The sequence below is a fragment of the Solanum stenotomum genome, chromosome 7, assembly GCF_019186545.1.
Source record: "Solanum stenotomum isolate F172 chromosome 7, ASM1918654v1, whole genome shotgun sequence".
Lineage (NCBI taxonomy): Eukaryota > Viridiplantae > Streptophyta > Magnoliopsida > Solanales > Solanaceae > Solanum > Solanum stenotomum.
This window is the reverse complement of record NC_064288.1, coordinates 41,034,618-41,052,675: the sequence shown is the minus strand read 5'-3', so window position 1 is coordinate 41,052,675 and position 18,058 is coordinate 41,034,618. Positions and strand designations below refer to the sequence as shown.

Here is an 18,058-nt window from a genome sequence, read left to right as displayed (position 1 = left end):
ATTTTTTCTCAAGAAGTCGCACACCACACGAGCATCATTTGTCCTAGTAGGAATTGCCTCGACCCATTTGGATACATAGTCAACTGCTACCAGGATATATTCAAAAGAGTGGGAAGAAGGGAAAGGTCCCATGAAATAGATGCCCCATACATCAAAAATATCACATATTACGATTGAATTTTGGGGCATCTCATTTCTCTTGCTTATATTACCTGTCCTTTGGCAACTGTCACACTGAACTACATACTCCCGTGCATCCTTGAATAGAGATGGCCAATAGAACCCTGCTTCTAGCACCTTGGAGGCTGTTCTATTTCCACCATAATGTCCACCTGCTGCTCCATCATGACAATGAGACAGTATACTGGCCATCTCTTCTTCAGGTACACATCTTCTAATGATGCCATCTGCACAAATTTTAAACAAAAATGGGTCATTCCAGAAATAAATTCTTACCTCGCTTCGAAGTCTCCTCTTCTGCTCATAGCTCAGATCTTGAGGCACCCATCCACTAACCAAGTAATTGGCTATGTCTGCATACCAAGGTTCTCTTTCAGAGATTACAGAGACTGAAAATAATTGCTCATCTGGAAACTCTTCCTTAATTGGTACCACATCCACAAGAGGATTTTCTAGTCTTGACAAATGATCTACTACCTGATTTTCTGTACCTTTTCTATCAATGATCTGGAGGTCGAATTCTTGAAGCAAAAGAACCCATCTCAAAAGTCTTGGTTTTGCTTCCTTCTTTTGCAACAAGTATTTTAAAGCTGAGTGATTAGTGTAAAAACCACCTTGCTTCCTATCAAGTATGATCTGAATTTGTCAAAAACAAAAACCACCGCAAACATTTCATTCTCAGTGGTTGCATAGTTCACCTGTTCATTATTTAGAGTTCGACTGGCATAGAAAATTGGTCTAAACAATTTGTCTCTCTTCTGTCCTAACACTGCACCCACAACAAAATCACTAGCATCACACATAAGCTCAAATGGCTGACTCCAATCAGGAGTAACTATTATAGGGGCACTCGTGAGCTTCTCCTTTACTAGGTTAAAGGCCCTTACACAATCAGTTGTGAACAAAAACTTAGTATCTTTGGTGAGCAAGGTAGTTAAGGTCTTAGATATACTAGAGAAGTTTTGAATAAATCTCCTATAGAATCCTGCATGACCCATAAAACTTAGTATGCTCTTCACAGATGTTGGTGGTGGTAGTTTAGAAATAATCTCCACCTTGGCTTTGTCTACTTCTATGCCATCAGCCGAAACCTTGTGCCCCAACACTATTCCTTCTCTAACCATAAAGTGATACTTTTCCCAATTTAGAACCAAGTGAGTCTCCTCACAACGCCTTAAAACAACTTCAAGATTCATTAGGCAATTGTCAAAATCTTCACCAAACAAGGTGAAATCATCCATAAAGACCTCTAAGCATTTCCCATTCAATTCAGCAAATATAGACATCATGCACCTCTGGAATGTTGATGGCGCGTTGCACAAACCAAAAGGCATTCTTCTATATGCAAATATTCCTGACGGGCATGTAAAAGTGGTTTTTTCCATATCTTCAGGTGCAATGGGTATTTGATTGTAGTCAGAGTACCCATCAAGAAAACAATAAAATCCTTGGCCAACTACCTTCTCCAACATTTGATCAATGAAAGGAAGTGGGAAATGGTCTTTCCTAGTTGCATTATTCTGCCTTCTATAATCTACACACATTCTCCACCCAGTGACAGTTCTGGTCGGGATCAATTCATTATCATCATTCTTCACTACAGTCATTCCTCCTTTCTTTGGTACCATATGAATTGGGCTGATCCAAGAGCTATCAGAAATTGGGAATATAATTCCCCCCATCTAGAAGTTTAAGAACTTCTTTCTGTACTACTTCTTCCATTTTCTCATTCAACTTGCGTTGTGGTTGTACCACTAGCTTGCTATTTTCCTCCAATAGGATTCTGTGCATGCATAATGCTGGGCTAATCCCCTAAATATCTGCAATAGACCACCCAATAGCCTTCTTGTATCTTCTCAACATATATATCAGCTTTCTTTCCTGTTCTTCTGTAAGATAAATTGAAACAATTACTGGAAAACTGTCAAATTCAAGAAATACATACTTCAAGTGAGTGGGCAACACTTTGAGCTCTGGAGTAGATGTTTGCTTCTCTCTCAAAAGTTCATTTTCAGTGTCTTTTGGATAGGATTCTCGTTCTCTTGCTTCTTCATTATTCGATTCAGTGATGCATCTCTCCAATGTCTCCTCCATAAAGTTTTCATTCTTATATTCTTCAGCCAGATCAGTCAATATATCTACTTTGAAACAGGAGTAGACATTTTCCTCCTCTTGAGGAAATTTCATCATCTTTTTCATATTGAAAACTACTTTTTCTTCTCCAACTCTGAGCATCAATTGTCCTTCATATACATCAAGTATTGCTCTACCAGTAGCCAGAAATGGTCTCCCAAGAATTAACGGAACCTCCTTATTTTCTTCCATGTCCACCACTATGAAATCCACTGGGAACACAAACTTGTCCACTCTAACTAAAACATCTTCAATTATTCCTTCAGGAATGATTGTAGATTGATCTGCCAACTGTAAGGAAACGGGGATGGACTTAATTATTCCAAGTTCTCTTTCGAGTTTCTTGAAAATTGACAGCGGCATGAGGTTTATAGAGGCTCCTGAGTCGGATAATGACTTCTCAAACCTAACATTTCCTATAGCACAAGGAATAGTGAAACTACCCGGATCACCACATTTCTGAGGTAGTTTATTTTGAAGGATGACACTACAATGAGCATTAAGCTTGACTGCTGATGTTTCCTCCAATTTTCTCTTGCTAGATAGAATTTCCTTTAGAAACTTTGCATATGCAGGCATTTGCATGACAACCTCTATAAATGGTATATTCACATGTAGCTGTTTTAGCATCTCAAGGAACTTTCCGAAACATTTATCAAGCTTTTCTCGTTTCATTTTCTGAGGAAAAGGCAATGGAGACATATGTTTTGTATCCCCATCAACTTTCGACTTGTCCTTACCCTTCTTGATTTCATGAGATTCTTTTGTCTCCACTTGGCTTTCCCTTGACTTCTCTTTTGGACTCTGACAATTTTCACTCAACATCTTCCCAGAACGCAATGTTACAGCCTTCAAATATTTTGGATTCCTCACTGTGTCACTTGGTAGAGTTCCTGGAGTTCTTTTAGAAATTTGATTTGCAATCTATCCCACTTGCTTCTCCAAATTGCGAATAGAAGCACTTTGATTTTCAAACTTCTCATCTACCTTGGTGATGAAACTTTTAAACATCTCCTCCAAATTGGATTGGTTTCCTTGTTGTCTCTGCTGAGGTTAATATTGTTGTCGCTGATAATTCTGATACCCCTGGGGTGCTTGTCCCTGTCCTCTCGCATTGTTCTGTTGCCAAGCATTCAAACTACCATTCGGTGCACTCTACGAGAATTCGGGGTGTTTTTGCCCCATTGCATTGAAATTGTTCCCTCTATTATAGTTTCCAACAACATTAACCTCTTCTTCCGCAAGTGGAACTTGTTGACATTCATGAGTAGGATGTCCTCCTGCACAAAAATCACAGATTATTGATTGTGTCATTTGAGCCTGCGCAAGAGTCAGCTGCTTCACATCCTTTGCAATCGATGCAATTTGCGCTTGCAAGGTAGTGTAAGTATCAACTTGATGCACCCCTGCACTCTTCTTTCTTTCAGAATTCTCTACAACCCACTGATTAGCATCCTTTGCAAGTTCATCAAGAATTTCAATTTCTTCTTCAGCTATCTTCTTCATGATTGGTCCTCCCACTGCATTATTTAATATCCTCCGTGACGCAGGCGATAACCCTTCCCAGAAATTTGTCAACTGCAACCATGGCTCTATTCCGTTATATGGACACTTCCTCAACAATTCTTTAAATCTTTCCCATGCTTCAAATACTCTTTCTGACTCTAGTTGACTGAAATTGCTGATCTCCTTCCTCATTCTAGTTGTTTTTGCTGGTGAGAAATACTTATCAAGAAACTTTGTCGTCATTTCATTCCAGGTGCGGATTGATCCTGCAGGTAAACTTCGTAGCCAGATCTTAGCATCATCCTTCAAAGAGAAAGGAAATGCCCTTAAGTATATAGCATCGTCTGAAGCTCCATTGTAGTGAAAAGTGTTCATGATTTCATCGCAATCCATCAGATGACTGGTTGGATCCTCATTCTGCTTCCCTCTGAAAACACAGTTATTTTGTATTGCTTGGAGAACACTATGTTTGATTTCAAAGTTATTTGCAGCAACTGGAGGACATCTTACACTGGACTGCATCCCATTGTAATTTGGCTTAGCATAGTCTCCTAGCAATCTCCCCGCCCTTCCATTATTTTGATCCATTTGATCTTCCACTTCAACAGGAATGCGGTGGATTCTTCGGTTAACAACCCCAGGATTTTCAGCATCATCTTCAATCCCCAGTCGATTCAGGTTATCCGGATTGACTGGGTCATTCAAACCTCTATTACCAGCATTTATATCACCCATTGTATTAAACCCTTGAGGTTGCTGTGAAACCCTTTCTGCAAGTTCCTTCTTAAGCAAGCGTAAAGTTTTTTTCCAACTCTGGATTGTATTTGATAACTTCTTTTGAGGAAGATCGTGTCATGCACCAAAGTTGTGGTTAATCCCTATTGCCTGCAATAATATGAACTTGAGATATTAACTAAACAAACAATTAAAATAAACCTGAATTAATACACAAAACTCTATGAAAACTACTTGTTGCCAATCCTCGGCAGCGGCGCCAAAATTTAACGAGCACAAACACACTATAAGTTTAATGCTTCGCTAGTCAAAGATAGTATAGTGTAAAGATCGTTTCCACAAGGATTGGTACAAATAATAATTCAATCAAATCTTGCTAATTATTATTCAGGTGATCAAAAGAAAAGAGTTGATTGTGGTTATGAACCACTTTTTTAGACTAAAAAATGATCATTAAAATCAATTGGTAAATTATGAAGATTAATATCACTACTAAAAGATAGGGTACAAGACTAACAAGTGCATAATGATAGTTAGGATTTGATTCATTCATTTACCACATCTAAAGTTCTATCGATTCTCTCGAATTCGATAGCTTATTAGAGTATCCTTTAAGCCTTAGATTTTTCTTCCGAGTAAATCTCAAGTTAAAGAATAAACCAATTATACCCAAGTGATTCTAATATGCAAAAACATGTTAATGATTGTTCTTAAGGAAGTAACGTCTTTCGACTATTTTTCCTTGAGATTTAATCAATAATTATCAACAAGCTCCTTCGATTACTTTAGAGAAAATGTATTGATTCAATCCAACAAAACTATGCAACAATATTCACCAAGATATTCCTCTTTCGATTAAATAAAATAATGAACAAGGTTGCAATATAATTCAAATTCCCATAACAAGTTCAAGCATAAGAATGAAAATCAAAATCCCAACAAATTCATCAATACAACATGTTTGTCATATACCCTCTAAGAATCTACTCCATGGATGAGAATAAGTTTACTAAGAACAAAAGAGAAAAAGAAAACATAGCCATCAAACTTTGAATCCCAACTTCCGTTTTGGATTCGAGTAGTGTACCGCGTCTTCCCCTTCCTCTCGCTCGTCGTCTTTTTTTCTGCTCCTTTTCCCCGACCTCCTTTCCTTGGGGAAAGCTCCCACATCATATAGCATAAGGTTTCTTCTTTCTCAAATTCCAAATACACCCTTACTTTTATGTTTTCATGCCGCAACTCCACGCAGGCGTGCTGTGCAGGCACTTGGACGCGCGGAGAATCAGTATGCAGCTCAAAATTCACGTGGGCGCGCCGCCGGGCGCGCGAAAAAGCTGCTACTCTAATTTTTGCTCATTTTTCTTTCATTTACCCCTTTTTCACTAATCATGTTCAAAACTTGAATTGACCACCTTATATACATGAAAAGTATACCAAAAATTGCAAAATTCACATTAAAACTTGTCTAAACTTTCTCATTTTATTCTCCCATCAGGGGGAGGAGGAGGAATTTATACCATGCATGGGCTAGATTCAAATCATTACTCATAAGTTGCCCACACCATTATCAAGCGAATGAAGTCTTAGTCCACACCTTATTGAGAGTTTGGAAGCAAATACAATTTTTTTGCTAGATTTAGCTAAAGAGGGAAAGCTTGGGAGAAAACTTATACGAAATTGTTTGCTTTGTTGAATCGGATCTCTCAAGGAAATCCTGAGTGGAATAGAGGAGACGCCAGACCTATAGTACAGAAGACTGGTGGAGTATTAGAAGTGGATGGAATTACTGTTTTAACTACACAAATTGTTGCAATGCAGAACATGAGGAAGACCCACTTCAGTAATATATCATTGGGACAACACCCCACTCAGGTAAATGTGGTACAACAATCGCAAGCATGCAAGATATGTGGAAGCGGTGAGGATAAGGCTGATTGTTGTGGAACGAATCCAGATGCAGGAATTTTGTAGATAATGCACAACGGGGAGAGGCCACCAAAACTATGGAAACACTTAGACTCCTAACTGAGGGAACCATCCAATTTTTATGGGGAGGAAATCAAAATCAGGTGCAGGGCCAAAATCAATATTGACCTCAAGGTAATTGACAAAATTATCAACATCAGGGCCAAAGTAATAATCAAAGTGGCCAGCAAGGAAATATGAGCATTGAAGAGATGTTGAAGAAACATGAGCATTGAGGAGATGTTGAAGATAAAGTAACTTCCATACATAAAGTAAGGGGAAACAAAAATCAAAACTTACCCTAAATAAGAAAAAGAAAATAATCGAAACTTTCCTTACTCCTCACCACCCGAAATGAGTCCAAACTTTGAATTTAACATCCAACCCCGATTTGAGACCCGAATTTTGATATCTCGACCTCGACTCAGGACCATTCATTTTTTAAAAAAATACATGAAAAAATGTTTTCTTTCATATCAAACACACCCTAAAGGAAGAAAAATAATAAGAAAAAAATCTTGTAATATAAGTACATATTTCTCTACGTAATAAGAAGAGAAGGACAATATGCATACCCATATCAACTATTGAGTTTATCCATTTTTATTCCTATTAAATATGAGTTGAGTCGAGTATTTTGTTCATTTTCACCCGACTCATATTCGACTCGACTCTTATGTGTCCCACCCCTAGTCATGCCATATAAAAATATATAGTCAAAGAAAAAATTGGTTGACTCTCCTAATTTCATATGTGCCGCATAAATTGGAGTAAATTAAAGAATTTTCCAATGATTAAAAAGACATTTTCACAAATTTAAACCTTTTCAAATTACATTAAAAGTGTTATAAATCATAAAAATTAACAACTTGGAATAATTAAAAAATTAAAAAATTATGACTGATATATTTTTCATTGACTCTTAAAATTCTATTTATATCATACTCTCGCAGTCCCATATTAGTTGACCATCTTACTAAAAATATTTGTCTCATATTAGTTGTCAACCTTACTAAATCATGAAAGCATTAACTATTTTTTTCATATATTATCCTTGCAATTAATTCTTTTTGAAAGCGTTCACATTTATTTCTAATATTTCCAAAAAGTTTTTTAAGGGGTGAATTATAGTAAAATTATCGTCTTATTCATGAATTCTTAATATCCGAGTAAAAAGAAAAAAAATGATCAACTAATATGAAACAGGGGAGTATATTGTGCCCGTGTTGATACAAACTTCTCTATCTAGTACTTCCTCTATTCAGCAATAATTGTCTATTATTGACTTGACACACCCTTTAGAAAACAATAAATAATAGGGGCAATATTACTATATTATCCTTTTGACTTTATTAAATTTAATGTTTTGAAAATGTGTTAGGTAATAAATAATATTTAATAGCAAGGGTAAAATGTCTCAAAAGTTAAATTATCTCTTGATTTTCTAAATTGAATAAATATTATTAGACAATTATTTTTAATATAGTGGACAACTATTATTGGACGGAGTGATTACTTCTAATAAATTTCAAGTGGGAAGCAAAGGTCCAAAGATCAACTCTTAGTAAATGTTCACAAAACTCCCATCTCCAACTTATTACTTTTGTCATTGTTTGGTCAACTCTAATTAGTGTTGATAAAACAAAATCAAATGCAAATGTTCACTTTTCAAAAACAGGAAATCTGTTTTGGTTCATGTTTGGTTAACTCTAGTTAGTGTTTTACTCCTTTTTTGAAATAAAATCTGATTTTCATTAAGAGCCCATTTGAATTGGCTTAAAAAATTAATTTTTAAGTAAGAAAAAAAAGTTAAATTGAAATGGTTTTTAAGTAACAAAAAAGAAAGTAGGGGAGACCTACTTTTGGTTCTTGACTTATTTTAGTTCATTTTAAATTTATTTTAAGTCATTTTTTTACCTGGTCAAACACTTCTTAACTTATTTTAAGTCACTTTTGACTTATTTTAAGATATTTTCTATATTTGTCAAACACATTCAGAAGTAAACAACGGACTTAAAAATACATTTGACCAACTTTTAAATCAATTCAAACCCCCTCTAAGTCAAACAAGAAAGTTTTAATACCTGTTTACTCTCCAAGGACTTTTCATTTGTAAAATTTGTTTTATGGTTAATTGATACTAATTTTCCTTTTTTGTTTAATTTTTAAAAATCTAAGTTTGAATTTGAATATAGGGATAAATGTGCCTTGATGAGTAAAGACAAATAAAAAGACTTTTGAATATGATAAGTCAAAGTCCCACTCACGTGTACGCGTTGTGAGCCGTCCGATCACATCAAAATTTATACAATGAGACTAATCAACGGTTCAGATTCAAAGTAAGGTAAACAATTTCCCCCAAAGTAACAAAAAGTCTGAACAGTCATTCCTATTTTGGACATAAATGTTAGAATTAGATACTGAAATACAGATAGTAAACAAACATAAGAAGTTATTAAGACTATATATATATATATATATATACACACAAATTTATGTTTATATATAGAAAATAAAAATGCCCATGGAAGATTCAAAATCAAGATAGGGCAAATATTTTCTTTAGTCAACTTCAAATTTCTTTAGTCTCATTTGTTTGAAGAATTGGATTTTTAGAATTTTTTGTATTGGATTGAAGTTAATTTTGGTTAAGAGGGATGTGATGGAGGAAAAAACAGCAATTCATACAGTAATAAATGCAGTAGAGGCACTTGGAAGGGGTTTTGATGTAAATTATGATACAAGGTTGTTGTATTGTAAGGGAGTGGATGGGTCTAGGGTTGTAGAGATTAATGAAGAACATACAAGGGATCTTTGGTTATATGACGATGTTATTTTGCAAAATGTTTCAAAAGATATTAGCAACTTTCAAGAATCTGTTGGTCGCGATGGAACTAGTGTTTGCTCTTATAATGAGGTATGTATGTATCATGTTTTTAATCAACTCAAAATCTTTTGTTTGTGGATTCTTTGAAATTTGAATTGAAAGAATAGTAATTCAATGTTGTTAGAAACCAAAATTGTTTAGGATTTTGGTATGTTAATTTATGTCTAGTTACCATTTATAGTCAAATTGATATACAAATAGGTTTTTTTCTGTTTTGAGTTAAATGATGTTACCTATTTTCATTGTGGAAATTTGTAGAGAGCATTCAAGGATTATTAGCTTATGAAATAAATATTTGTCTTGCTTTTATTCATTCAACTAATTTATTTTTTGTAATATAAACGTCAATCAACTAATAATAGTTATCTCAGAAATTCATTCAATTTTGTTTTGTAAGAAAAAAATCACTCAACTAAAGTCATTTCACCTACAAAGTCTCTCAACCAATTCAAGCAACATTTCCGGTAGATATTGCCGATGTGGAGTTATTTAAAAGCCAATTTTTTAAAAGTAAAAAGCGGATCAATTTAATAGTTGATTAGAACAAATAGGTTTTTTTTTTTTTTAAAAAAAAAATTATGTTTATAAAAATTTCCACCTCAGCAATATTTACGGAAAATGTTGCTTGAATTGTAGGAGATATGACAATAGTTGAGTGACTTTTCTATTACAAATCAAAGTTGAGTGACTTTCTAAGATAATTATAATTAGTTGAGTAAACTGTTAGTTGAGTGACGACTGAGAAACTAACTCGATTAAAAATAAGTGCTCTAAGATTACAGTCATGTTTGAAATCGGAAACATTAAACATTATGATAGGGTGTATCCATTTAATTGTTTTGATCAGTAGTCTCGATACTTCATGCTATGCTCAAGTTACAACCTTGAATGATTCTTTGGTTGAAGTTGATTTCTGTTTTATACTTTTTTGCTTTTCTGAGGAAGAAAAGTTAATCTCATCTTGCACCCTGTTGTCAGTTAATGGTATTTATGTATATTTTTTGTATGGATTGAGCTACTATTTTATTGTAGTAATTTCAGGCAAAAAAGGCTGTTTGTTTAGGCCAATTTCCAGTTAACGTTAGTAATGAACATTTTTGGTATTTATGTTCTGCACGTTGCTGTTTTTGTTGTATGAATTAAACATTTGAGGAGAAAATAGTCTCTTGTTTAGGCCTGTGGTAGAGATGAACCTAAGAAAGAACGTTTAACCAGATTTGTTGGTGTGGTGCCATTAGATTAGAGGTAAAAAATGTGTGTTTCACAAGCATCTGTAAATGTGATATGAATATTTTAATTTTCTATTTTTTCCTCGTCGAGGAAGGATTTGTATACATATAAACTCAAATTAGGTATGATCAGTTGATGATAAAAGGTGACCTAGGTGAATCCCGTTAAGCTAACGTCAAACTAACATTATCCCAGGCTTGTATTTGGGTGGAAAAGTTGCACAAGTAGAAAAATATAATTAGCATAAGTCCTTAAAGAAATCAATATAATCACCATATACATAGTCACATAACAGACAGGAGGAGGAAGGGTGGATGTGCAAATGCGATATTTAAAGTTTTCAATGACGTTATCTCAGAGATTTCTGTGTCAGACTAACTGTTTGGTTAGATGGTATACTGAAAAGGCTAATATAGTGGTCAGGTTCCACAAGAACAGTTTGTTAGGGACTAGATGATTACACCTCATCTTTCTACCACATGATCGTAATGGATGTAAATGCTACTATGGCCGAAATATATGAACATTACCTTATCTGCTCATTTTTTTTGGTTAAGGGGAACATGCTATGATGGTATATTTGTACGTTGTAATCTTGAGATGATGGAACAAAATGTAATTTTTAGGAAGAAAATATGTTCTCAAAGAAGTCGTTCACTTCCGGAAACAGAAAACATACACATTCATATTTTGGTCATCTTTTCCATCAATATCATTGGCTCTCTTCATGTGAATTCTATATCGAGAAATGGTTTTCCTTTCTTCTCTGTATCAGTCATATTTCTTGGAAATAATCCGTGAACTATAGTTTTCACAGCCTCATTTCTATATTCCATTTACCTTTACTTGTACCTTCAAATATTCTAATTGGAACTTAGTTGACGGTGATACTCGTTTTTTGTTGATTTGTAGTATCATCTGATAATCCAGTTTCTCGAACTTTTTCCACCTAATGCATTTGATTATTGTTGATTGCAGATGGTGGAATATTTTAATAAAAAGGCTAATCTACCAGGCCATGCTCCTCTTGGTAGCTTCAATGTTGCATTCAGTTATACTGGTTCAAAGAATATAGATACTGCTAGTACAAAGACGCTTTGTATGGATGGATTTTTCATACCGCTTTCTAATCTTCAACTCATGACTTCCCCTCTTGTTTTACGGGAAGACGTTAAAAGAGCTGTGCCAACATCGTGGGATCCGCCAGCACTGGCAAGGTTGGAATTCATCTTCTTTGTTTTTTTGTTACAAGTGTCTATGGTTAAGGTGTAAGATACCTTTACAAGAGCTTTTATTATCATCTAAAGCAAGGGTTACTTCTGTGACTTACAGCTTCATTGAGAATTTCGGAACGCATGTAATTACATCTGTAACTATCGGTGGAAAAGATGTAATTTACGTTAAACAGCACATATCATCACCTCTATCCACAGTGGAAATAAAAAATTACGTTCAAGACATCGGAAATCAGAGGTTCTCCAGCACAGGAAGCCTTACAAGTTCAGGTTTATTGAAATACAAGGTTAATGCTAGTTCCATATATTTTCGTTGTTTTCAATCTCTGAGAACCTTTATTTTTATTACGGTTTTATATAATCTGTTTCACCCTTTGAGATATACTCTTATGTTTGTGTTCTGATTCTTCCTTTTGTTTAATTTAGCAGGCTGGTGATCCATCAATTTTCAATAATCAGGGGATATATCCCCAACCCACTAGTGCGCCATACATTTCTGGAAATGGAAAAGAGGTTTGTCACCTTCCCCCCTCTTCCATTTTCTTTGTTGTTTTTTCTGTAACTTTTTAAATCTTGTAAGCTTCGCTGGGATAACTTTAGGATGATGAGCAGAGCAAAAAATTCAGTGTGTCAATTGTCAAATGTGTTGTACTGTTGAGGGTGAAATATGCTAGCCTATATATATATATATATTAGAGGATGAATACTTAATTAAATGAAGCATGACAATTGGTAAAAAAATTGTATGCTTCCTAGGCATGTCAAACACATGATATGTTGTCGTAACTCTGTGGTAATGAAATACTTTTTTCCTCGAGATCCGAAGTAAAAGCTATTGTGTTGCCTCTAGCCTGTATGCATCTGTATCCTATGTAACCAATATGTATTTAGTGGAATGACAAGATTGTCCTTCAAACTAGGTAATAGTCTCACATGAATCTCATATTCTGTCTCAGTTAGATGAATGAAGCAACAAAGGAAAAAAGGGGAATAGGGGAGTTTTGTGTGTCTGTCTGTGTGTTCGAGTGAGAGCAAGAGAGACAGTCCAACATAAAACATTTGGAGGATTAAGTCTTTGAGTGTTAATTTTCTTGTAGAGCTCTAGCTACTACTGGCACGTTGTTCGTAGATTTTATTGATGGTTTTATTGACTGATTACATAAAAAGAGTTTGCGCTGACAGTGTTAACTTTTCTAACTGTTATGTTTGTGGGCCTGACTACCGCTGCACGTTAGTCTTGCACGAAATTTTCTTTAAGTAGTCCGGAATTGCTTAGAAAATTGCTTGGAGCACATGTTAAACAGTCTAGGATTTGGTTTTTTCACAGCCTATATCAACATGACTTGGTGTATTTTGTATCATCTTTCATTAAGAAATAATAAGAGTTAAAAGTTGGTGACATGACGTGAATTTCCTTCACTTCCCCATGTTAAATTCTGTGTTTTTTCTTTTTCGTTATTATTGTTTTCATTAAATATTGCCTCATAACTCTAATGTTTCTGAATATCGATGGGGGTTTGAGGTTTAACGTTCTTTTGATTGTATATCATGCAGGATGTTACAGTCATTTTCAGAAGAAGGGGAGGGGATGATCTGGAACAAAGCCATACTCAATGGGCGAAGACTATTAGATCTTCTCCAGACGTTATTGAGATGTCGTTCGTTCCTATCATTCTCCTCCTTGAAGGGGTTAAAGGGAGGGATCATTTGGCACGGGCTATAAGTCTTTATCTTGAATGTAAGACACTTTATCCTTCAAAGACGTACATACAAAAGCAGCGAGCTTCGTAGTTTTTGGTGGTGATAAGTAATCCAAGTTGCATGAATTCTTGCAGACAAACCTCAAATCGAGGAGCTTAGATATTTCCTGGAGTTTCAGGTCCCAAGAGTATGGGCTCCTGTACATGACAGACTTCCTAATCAACATAGAAAGGAGCCTGTTTGCCCATCTCTTCAGTTTAGCATGATGGGGCAAAAGCTTTATGTTAGCCATGAACAAGTACGTTAATGTCTTTCGATCTAAATTTAAATTTTACTGGTTGATGCTAACGTACGTATAATCTGAAGGATAGATGAAATAAAGCGTTTATCATCATGTGGCCGGCGATCTCATTTTCAAATGCCTGACTTCTTCTCTTGGTTTTGATCCACTACAGGTGTCAGTGGGACGTAAGCCCGTGACTGGAATGCGGCTATATCTTGAAGGGTCGAAGGTGAATCGTCTATGCATCTATCTTCAGCATCTTGTTTCTCTTCCTAGGATCCTCCAACCATACTGGAAAAGTCATATAGCAATTGGGGCTCCAAAGTGGCAGGGTCCGGAAGAACAAGACAGTAGATGGTTCGAAGCAGTGAAATGGAAGAACTTCTCACATGTGAGTAGTGCACCAATTGAGAGCCCGGAAATTTTCATAGGAGATCTTTCAGGTGTATACATAGTCACAGGAGCTCAGCTTGGGGTCTGGGATTTTGGTTCGAGAAACGTCTTGTATATGAGGCTCTTGTATTCAAGGTTACCGGGCTGCACTATTAGAAGATCGTTGTGGGATCACACCCCGAATGACAAGTTAAGGAAACAGGCTGATAGCAATGGCGATGAAAGTTCAATTCCAGGACAGAATTTTATAGGCAATAAGTTGGCAAAATTTGTTGACATGACGGAGATGAGCGAGGGACCTCGAGATCCTCCGGGTCATTGGGTTGTCACAGGTGGAAAACTTGGTGTTGATAAAGGGAAAATTGTTTTGAGATTGAAGTATTCTTTGTTAAATTATTAGTTAATTTAGATTTAGAAAGGGAGAGATGGTGATGTATATCGGTGTTCTTGTGTACTCACTTTGTTTGAACCCCAATATAAGGCATTTCGGGAATCGGCCTGATTCTATCTCTTTTCGTTCCGTTTGAAGAAAGAAAGGATCCCAAAGAATCGATCTTTCTTTTCGTTGTTGAATCTATATACTTGGTGGTTTTGGATGGCTAAGTTTCTCAAATTTTTCTGCACAATTGTCTTCTGTCTTGAAGTGTAGTTCTTTTCAGAAAATGTCACTGATCATCTCCTACTTTGTCAAAAAATGACCTTTAATGACTTGGACCCGTTACCTCTGGCTAAAGAGATTATTGTTATTAGTCGAACTCCAATATAGATATCGAAGAAGAAAGTTTCCAAAACTTGCAGAAACACATTCACTATTGTTTCTAGTTCTTGAATACCAAAGCTAAAAAAGAATAATACTCCCTCTGTCTCTTTTTTTAGTTGTGATGTTGTGCTTTTCGAGAATCAATTTTAATTCGATAATTTAAAATAAAAAATTTAGACATTCGAAAACTATACGAAAAGTATTATAAATTGCAACATTTTTCATATCAATATGATGAAAAATTATATCTTTAAATTTAAGTCAAAATTCATATAGTTTGGCTCTCAAAAAGAAAATTATGACAACTAAAAAGAGACAAACGAAATAGTAATATATTCACATCAATTAACATTAGATAACATAACCATGCTTCTACATAAATGACAACTTGTTTCTTTTGTTGTAATTCTTGCCATGTGCTAGTATATTTGTGTGACAGTAAATCAACAGAGGTAGACACATTCGATTATCATCTTAGATTTTTTTTTTTTTTGACAAATAACTTCATACATATTGTTTGAAAAATAATAAAGCCCTCTTGAATTAAATTCATGTCTTAAAACATATGGAGTAATTAACTTGTCTTAGAATTGACCTCCTTGAAAAGTTTGTCCAAATTGCCAATTAGGTGGAGCAACATTGTAGGTGGTTACTATCCTTCCATCACTAGCTATTACTTTGAAAGAAAGACTTTGGCCATTAAGGTATGAGTGACTCTGCCAATTTTGACCCCAGTTTCTTGACATCTTTTGCCACCCTGTTTTTGATCCTTTTATGGACACTGATTGGATGTCTCCTGCACCTCCAACGTTAGTTATCAACACTAGGTTGAAGTAGGAATGACCATTAATGGTGAACCTCATTCCTCCTTTCTTCATGCAAGGCACCCTGCCATACCATAACAAAATCTGCTTTAGACAATTAGTTACCGACATTAGTTAATTGTTATTGGATCCAATGTTGCTATAGGCTTTATGGACATTTACAAAGACTAATTGTCTCTAAAAAACATATATTTAGCGGAAATTAAATTATAACAGTTTTTTTTAACCCTCCTTAGGAGCTCCCACCCCTTTTGCTCCCTTGGTGACTCGAACTCGCAACCTTCAGGTTGGAAGTGAGGGGTGCTTACCATCCGAGCAACTCCCTCTTGTCAAATTTTAACAGTTAAAATTGTTGCTAAAGATAATTTTTTGATCAGTTCTGAAGGGAAAATGCTCAAATATGCCATCAAACTTCTATGCCATCCGTCAAAAGGTTTGGCTCATTTATATCATTATTTGTTAACTGAGATGGCGTAGATGAGCCAAGCTTTTAACTAATAGCATTATGAGCCCTTTTCTCAAAGTTTAATGGCATATTTGAGTCTTTTCTTTTTTTTTAAAAAAAATGATTAATTAGTGACATGGCCGAATGTCAAAAGAAGTTTTGCAAAATCAAAATTGTTTTCAATTAACAAAAAATATGGAAGTAAGTGTATATGGAAAAAAGAAAAATAGATCAAAAATGAATTTTGTCACATTAAAGTAAGTGTATATGGAAAAAGAAGTTGATGGTGTAAAAGTTGTAACGAACTACCAATTAAAGACAATGTTATACTAATACCTTCTATAGATGACAGGGACAATGCCAGCTCTATATAGAGCAATTTTCAAGAAAGCAGGCTGAGCCAAATCAAAGTGTCGAAGAGGGGGATTACACCAGCCACCATTGTTATTAACCAGGGCGTAGTTTGGTGGGCAAAAGTTGGTGGCTGTGACTGTGATTGTACCACGTAGACACCATCGACGGTCCGCATTGACATTGCACCTGAGTTCATAGCAAGATCCACAACTCAACCCACTATTAAACAGTACAGTGCTCAAAGCTGCAGTATTTGTACCATAACCTTGGCTGTACAAGTTTCCGTATCCACATGCTCCTCCTGCAACAAGATAATTAAAGTTAAATTTTAATAAGAGGCCTTAAATCTTTTTTCTATAGTTGACATGTATAAATTGAATACATGAAGACTAACGACAGGTTATATACATAAATAAGTACATACCCATGGTACCGAAAGCATCAGAACCGCCATAGAATGTTGCATGAGCATTCTTCCAACCAGTATAAACTCCGAGTCCATAAGAGTACTGTTGTACACATGCAAGAAAAAATAGGAAGAGAAATGGCAAATGATGACATTCAATAGCCATTTTAATTTTGGTGGTGAATGGTGTTGTACTAGTTAATTACTTAAATTGGAGGAGGATTGAATATGGTTGGGAAATTGAGATACAAGGAAATGAGGCTAATGCATGCCTATTTATAGTATTATTAACTAAACTCTTAGCCTGTTTTATTTTGCTCCCTAGCTACTCTAGCAGGACCCCTCCCCCTGTGGGTCGGCCCCCATGAAATTTTTTGACAACTTATAATTTTTTTTAAGGTTTTATTAGTGTTATTTGGTTGGAAACAAGTTATATCGAAATTATTTCAGGATAAATTATAGTGGGAATGGGATAAGTTATTAACTTCACCATGTACATATAATAATGTATCTCATCACTAAGGTATAAATAATCTCATGACTATCTAATCAAACACACNATATATATATATATATATAAGGCATACATTAGAAGTGAACGGTTATCAAGTTTGAACCGGACAAGAACCTAACCAACTAACCAAGTGATTGAATTTAATTCATATAATACAGTAACAAAAACCATGCATTTATGTTTTCTTTTAATTTTCATTATTTAATTGTGGGACCCTCAACTCTTTTTCTTCGTGGTCTGGCAAGGTTTTAATTAGATAAAAATTACCTAATTGGTCAATAAATAATTAAGCTAAGCACCGCACGTGCTAATTTAGTAATTGTCCTTATTATTAATCTTCTATGACAAACAAAAATATCAATAAACAAAATATCATGAACTCAAGAATAAAGCAAAAAAATCTTCAGTTTTTTTTCTTTTAAATATTTTCATTATTACAGCCTTTATTATCATCAAGTTGATACCAAAATTTGCCCCTTTCGACCGACAATATAAAAAAATTAGACA

At 35.1% G+C, this 18,058-nt stretch overlaps 3 protein-coding genes and 1 pseudogene across 4 annotated transcripts; 1 reads left to right on the top strand and 3 right to left on the bottom strand.

Moving 5' to 3' along the window:
• LOC125869901 (uncharacterized) overlaps positions 1 to 1,971 on the bottom strand; it is a 4,273-nt pseudogene extending 2,302 nt beyond the window's left edge.
• A 21-nt stretch (positions 1,972 to 1,992) lies between these two features.
• On the bottom strand, positions 1,993 to 3,428 carry LOC125869900 (uncharacterized). The gene is made up of 2 exons (XM_049550301.1): positions 3,301 to 3,428; positions 1,993 to 3,214 (listed from the first exon to the last, which is right to left on the bottom strand). The coding sequence occupies exons 1-2, from the start codon at positions 3,426 to 3,428 to the stop codon at positions 1,993 to 1,995; spliced, it is 1,350 nt and encodes a 449-aa protein (XP_049406258.1).
• A 5,558-nt stretch (positions 3,429 to 8,986) lies between these two features.
• LOC125870439 (MACPF domain-containing protein CAD1-like) lies at positions 8,987 to 14,833 on the top strand. 2 transcript variants are annotated; one of them, XM_049550876.1, is made up of 7 exons: positions 8,987 to 9,436; positions 11,615 to 11,853; positions 11,969 to 12,158; positions 12,298 to 12,384; positions 13,426 to 13,609; positions 13,707 to 13,870; positions 14,028 to 14,833. In XM_049550876.1, the coding sequence occupies exons 1-7, from the start codon at positions 9,182 to 9,184 to the stop codon at positions 14,646 to 14,648; spliced, it is 1,740 nt and encodes a 579-aa protein (XP_049406833.1). In that variant the 5' UTR covers positions 8,987 to 9,181; the 3' UTR covers positions 14,649 to 14,833. The 2 variants fall into 2 exon arrangements, with proteins under 2 accessions (XP_049406833.1, XP_049406834.1); XM_049550877.1 differs by having other exon boundaries at positions 8,988 to 9,436; positions 12,301 to 12,384; positions 14,028 to 14,832.
• A 515-nt stretch (positions 14,834 to 15,348) lies between these two features.
• Positions 15,349 to 17,304, bottom strand: LOC125870453 (expansin-A10-like). The gene is made up of 3 exons (XM_049550889.1): positions 17,056 to 17,304; positions 16,614 to 16,932; positions 15,349 to 15,896 (listed from the first exon to the last, which is right to left on the bottom strand). Exons 1-3 carry the CDS (start codon positions 17,201 to 17,203, stop codon positions 15,593 to 15,595), a joined length of 771 nt encoding a protein of 256 aa, XP_049406846.1. The 5' UTR covers positions 17,204 to 17,304; the 3' UTR covers positions 15,349 to 15,592.
• Between the last annotated feature and the right edge of the window lie 754 nt (positions 17,305 to 18,058).